We start from the raw sequence: 6,000 nt of genomic DNA on the forward strand, positions 1-6,000 counted from the left end.
AACAAATACAGACATACGAGTGCACACTTGAAACGCACTCAAACATCCACAACCTATTCCCGGCTCACAGCAATGAGGCTGTCTGGAGCCAGTTCTTTGTCTCTGCTTTAGGTGTCAGCTGTTCAAACAGGCTGAAGCTTCAGCCGTAGTGTCTCTGGACCCACAATACAACGGCACTGAGAATCCAAAGCTCTCGTACTGCTTCCTGACACATCCACGGAAAACCTCACGCTGTGCCCAACACAGCACACTCGCTTATTTAAATGTACACACACGCAAACACAATCTCCTGTTGAGTGCTAGCCAGAAATGACATGGGAGATAGAGCTGTTGTTTTTCTGACTGTTCACTTGTGTGTTGATGAACACCTCTCTGACAAATAACTGTTTAAAAGAATGGCTCTGTTCCAAGCTAGTGTGCATTTTAAGGCATCATAAACACGCTCCTAACACATGGATGATCCAAAAGGTAGGCGGCATATTAACATTCCTCATTTGTTTGCAATGAAAAAGCAACCTCTAAGGTTCAAATTCAACCCATTCTCATTCCTCCTCTCAATGCCATATAATTTCTGGCCATCTCTCTATGGTCTCTGTTAATAACAAGCGTTGAAAACTATCCCCAAAAAAATTTTAAGTTCACAATGCGATAGAAAGAGCATATTGTTATACATTTCCTGTCTCTGAAAGACAGAGACAACAAAAGGCTCATTTGTTAGTCCGCCTACAATGCAACCCTTCAGTAGTGTTTACGAATCTGTGAATTGGGAATACATTTTTTTTTGAAAAATGGAAAGCGAAGCGAACACTCCCTAAAATAGAGGAGATGGTGACATTGAAAAAGAGAGCACAAGTGGCTTCAATTGAAACCTTGAGAATATCAATACCATTGAAAACAGAATGCAATAAAAAGCAATCAGGCACAGGGTTAGAGCAACATCTGCTTGTCATAATCTATGCTATAAGCCAAGCAAGAATTGCTATTTCAAAATCTACTCTGGCCCATAATTGTTGACAATGTACTCATTTAACCTCTGAGCTTCTCCTTAAATGTTGCATTCCTCCGGACGAAGAAGTGCATGCTTTCGGTCCCAGCAGAATAAAGGTTCAGCTGAGATAAAGTGTTAGGTACAGATTAATTCAAACAAGTGAATTTAAGAGCTTAATATGAACCTGATGCCAAAGTGCACCAAACTACCGGTATTTAAGAATACAAGGGTTGAAAGCACTGCAGTTTAACTAAGACCCAAAGCATTCCATACGTCATGTATGTATGGATGTATGTATGTATGGATGTATGGATGTATGGATGTATGTATGTATGTATGTATGTATGTATGTATGGATGTATGGATGGATGGATGGATGGATGGATGGATGGATGGATGGATGGATGGATGGATGGATGGATGGATGGATGGATGGATGGATGGATGGATGGATGGATGGATGGATGGATGGATTTGAAAGAACTTACAACTTAATTTTCAAAGCTAGATAGTGTACAATATTCATACATAATAGCCTACATACTGTGAGATGATAGATAGATAGATAGATAGATAGATAGATAGATAGATAGATAGATAGATAGATAGATAGATAGATAGATAGATAGATAGATAGATAGATAGATAGATAGATAGACAGACAGACAGACAGACAGACAGACAGACAGACAGACAGACAGACAGACAGACAGACAGACAGACAGACAGACAGACAGACAGACAGACAGACAGACAGACAGACAGACAGATAGATAGATAGATAGATAGATAGATAGATAGATAGATAGATAGATAGATAGATAGATAGATAGATAGATAGATAGATAGATAGATAGATAGATAGATAGATAGATAGACAGACAGACAGACATCTTTTTAGCTAGTTACCTGAATCATAACACATTCTTCCCTTTGAGTTTGGTGACTGCCACCCTAACACAAGAACACGTTAAGTGTGAATACTTGCAATGTGCTGGCCAAGCATTCACATCTGCATTTGTGTATTTGATTAAATATGTTTCTGGCCTAATACTAGAGTGATAAATCACTGATAGAATTACATACACCGATTCAGCCGAGGCCTTGTGAGTTTTATGCCTTTATCAGGCTGAACAAAAGGTCAAATTAAACACATATGCCCACATCTAACACCACTGACCCTGCAAAAGCCTTTCATGAGAAAGTGACAGCATGTGTATGTGCGCGCGAGCGTGTCTACCAGGAGAAGCGCACTGTCAGAGGGAGGTGAAAGAGCAGAGGCGCTCTCTAATAGGAAAAGCAGGAAAATCGGAGATGTGGGAAAAGAGTAGTGAAAACACCTGTTAGACTCTGCTTCACTTTCAGTGCTGAAACTCACAGCTTCTTAAAGAGTCCCAGCGGCGGCTCCCACGCGTGCATAAATCAAGCCGAAGTGTTTAGCCCATAGAATAAATATTATTCTGAAAGATTACTGCAAAGAGCTTTAATGGAGACTCTGGATAAATGCATATCAAATTTCAATTTAAACTCCAGCAGAAACCTGTTCCCTCCAAGATGGATGACTCCGATCACCTGCTTCACTCAGCAGAATGCAAATGATCAATTCAGACGTGGTAAAAAATGGCGCAAAAGTCCGAACTAGGGAGTGAATGACACAAGCCAAATGGTGTGTGTGCATGGAAAAGGTGCTCGATGTGGCCGGCTGTAACTCTATCCCAGAGTGCATTGCTTCACTAATGCCACAACGCTACCTGCTCTCTCCTCCGTCTTTCCACTTGCATTTCATTCAGCCACGGCAGTATCCCACAAAGGAAGGACTAGGGTTTCAGCTGTCGTTATTCATGTACCGGCGCGTAGGACAAAGAGGTTTGGCCACTTTAGGTGGCAGCTCTGCGGTGTAAATGGCTGTTATCGAGTAGCCCTATTGCGATGGATTAGGCTGGCGTCCACGTTCATGCCAGCTCTTCCATTAACATCCACACCAGGACTCTATTTATAACCTGTTTCTAACACAAAAAAAGAAGGCAAGATTCAACGATTCCCTCCAGACCCGAGATGCAGTCTGTGGCTATAATTTGACTTGAGAGGCTGGAGGAGCTTGTCTCTTGCTGAGACATTTGACTGGAATATTTCAGTTGGTCTGTAAATATAATCACAAGTTGAACTGGGATGCAAGTATTCAATGTTCCCTCTCAAATCACTCCAATCTGTCCCTGATTAAACAACAAATATATATGGGCATTTTAATGGCTGATGCAGATGTGATATCAAGCAATTCCATTTAAATGACAGATTGACAAAGTATGGGGGCAGTAAGATTTTTAAAGAAATTAATCATTTTAGCCAGAAAGGGTGCTTTAAATTGATCAAAAGTGATAGTAAAGACGATTACATTTTAATAATTCAAATAATAAATAAAAATGCTGTTCTTCTGAACTTTCTATTCATTAGAGAATACTGAAAAAGTAACACGGTTTCCACAAAATATTAAGCAGCAGAACAGTTTTCAGCATTGATAATAATAATAAATGTTTCTTGAGCAGCAAATATTCATATTAGAAAGATTTATGAAGGATCGTGTGACGCTGAAGACTGGAGTAATGATGCTGAAAATACAGCTTTGCACCACATTTTAAAAACTGTTCAAATAGAAATCAGTACACTTTAAATTGTACTAATATTTTACTGTTTTGTTAAATAAATGTGTATAAATTGCTGTATTTTATATCAAATAAATGCAGCCTTGGTGGACAAGAGACTTCTTTATACTTTAGTACACATTAAAATGTATTAAATTGCTACATTTACAATTCATAACCATTACTATTCATAATCTCAAAGTGGTCATATTAAATGGATTGGTCTGGATTGGTCACTAAAACTCACTAAACTAACTCTAAATCCCTAAGCCTGCTAATAAAATACAAAATGTGAGATATAGACTAAATATGTGTCCAATATAATAGACTAAATTGTGTCCAACATAAGGTCTGATTTCTAATGCACGGGTGCACGATTATTTTACACTCATTATACAAAAACAAATATCAGAAACGTACATACACGTTCAAATCTTCATGCACTCTTCTTCTCTATTGCCAGTTCTTTTACAGTAATTTGTTACAATAAAACACAAAATTCAATCTTTTACTGCAATATCAACCTAATTACAAATGATCAGATCAGGCTAACACATTGTAGGTTTCAAAAATGGCCGAACGCCCATCAACCCTTGCACTTGGATAACGTGATGTCACCATTATGATGATTAGCCAAAGTAAAAACCGTTTAATCCACCCTATATGTGGCAAAATATCAAATTAGAGAGGACAAATGAGTTTAAAACAAAACACAGTCAGCTAAACAATGCTGCAACGTCACAGTAATACCACAGCCTTGCTTGCTGTAATGTCACGATACAGTGTTCGATTATAAAATGAACTATATGAAATGTAATTCTAAAGCCAGTGCTGTAGATGATAAAAGTACAGCAGCTCTATAGCCGAGTAATGTAGAGAAAAACTGATTGATCAGGTGAGCGATAACTAACTTAACCAAAAACAATTTTTGACCTATATCATACCTGACCAGTAGATGACATCAGTGTCAACATGAAGCTGATCTGACATATGGGCAAAAGCCAGAACTCCATCTTTAAAATCCTGTTCCAGAGCTGTCTGGTGAATGATGTCAGTCAGATATCAGCCTGAAGAGAGACAGAGAGAGATGTGCTTTAAACACAGATCATCATTGCTGCATGTATGAATGAAGCTTGATTATTTACCTCAGAGGAGATTGTTGAATCTAGATTTAAAGTGCCAGGCAGGGGTTGCCTACTCCTGATTGACTTAATTACCCTCTCTAGGCTGGTACAAGGTTTTTGACAGTGAATAAAGACAGCCTCTTTCTCAGGTATTCCCCATGCATAATGGAACAGCAGCAGGAATGCAGTGCAATAGGTTTCTGTGCAGCAGTGAATGTCTTATGTACCCATATTCACATGACACAGCTTTTATATTATCAGATTAATGCATAGCCTATATGAGATGCTGCAAACTGTATGAGATGAACGATCATGCCCAAACGCACATAGCTTAATTTGGCAGACAAATCAAAGTTGCTTTATAAATGACTCGTATTAAAACCATGAAGATAAAAAGCAATAGACAAGCTGATATCATTCTAGAAAAACTCGTCATACAAAGCTAAGAAAAGACGTGCGTTTATGTGATCAGCTCTTACCTTTGCTGCAAAGTAACTCATAGATTCACATTTTAATCCATGAAACGCGCGCGCCGCACTTGAATGTCGCGTGGCCGTCACGCAGCGGTCAGTCGCGTGTTATAAAAACGCTGAATGCAGGGTCGAATGACTGTGAGTTTCTTCTATATCCTCAGCGCACGTCTGCGTACTGAACACTGAGTTGACAGAAGTTCGTGTGCTGAGCTTATAGTCCACTAGGCGTCCCATACCGGACGCGACGCGACTACAACGCTCCCCCCATAGCGGGGCATGTTGTCACACTTCATGGGGTGAGGTGTTGCGATGGAACCTGTAATTAAAGCTCCTATTTTTGTTCCCCCCAAAAATAATAAATAGTAAAATATATATATATATATTTAATGATAGGCTATAGAAATATCAACATTTTAGTCCATAAATACATAGCCTATCTAATTACATAAATATACAACATTTAAAACACATTAACTGCCCCAATGAAAATGTGACAACTTGCTCCAATCTAAGATTTATTTTTGAAAATACAGCAACATTTCAATTAAACTTTACCTTTATTTATAGTTGACTTAAAAAAAGTATATATATAGGCCTATATAGCCTATATATATATATATATATATAGTGTACACACAGACATAATGTACACACACATAGCCTATTGTAACTGATTTGTCCGGTGTTTGGTCTGTTCTGTGTTCTGTCCTGTAATTTGTTGTGTGTTAAATGCTGACGATGTCCGACATAGTGTACAGCACCTTGGTCAACAATTG

At 38.6% G+C, this 6,000-nt stretch overlaps 1 protein-coding gene across 1 annotated transcript in view; it reads right to left on the reverse strand.

Moving 5' to 3' along the window:
- adamtsl3 (ADAMTS-like 3) overlaps positions 1 to 5,421 on the reverse strand; it is a 180,353-nt gene extending 174,932 nt beyond the window's left edge. Inside the window, exons 1-2 of the mRNA XM_056259125.1 lie at positions 5,231 to 5,421; positions 4,572 to 4,694 (exon numbers count right to left, since the gene is read on the reverse strand). Coding sequence (XP_056115100.1) covers positions 4,572 to 4,640 — 69 coding nt within the window. The 5' untranslated portion in view covers positions 4,641 to 4,694; positions 5,231 to 5,421. The remainder of the gene's footprint in view (positions 1 to 4,571; positions 4,695 to 5,230) is intronic.
- Between the last annotated feature and the right edge of the window lie 579 nt (positions 5,422 to 6,000).

The sequence above is a fragment of the Rhinichthys klamathensis genome, unplaced genomic scaffold (assembly GCF_029890125.1).
Source record: "Rhinichthys klamathensis goyatoka isolate OS25496 unplaced genomic scaffold, OSU_Roscu_1.1 h1tg000165l_1, whole genome shotgun sequence".
Classification (NCBI taxonomy): domain Eukaryota; kingdom Metazoa; phylum Chordata; class Actinopteri; order Cypriniformes; family Leuciscidae; genus Rhinichthys; species Rhinichthys klamathensis.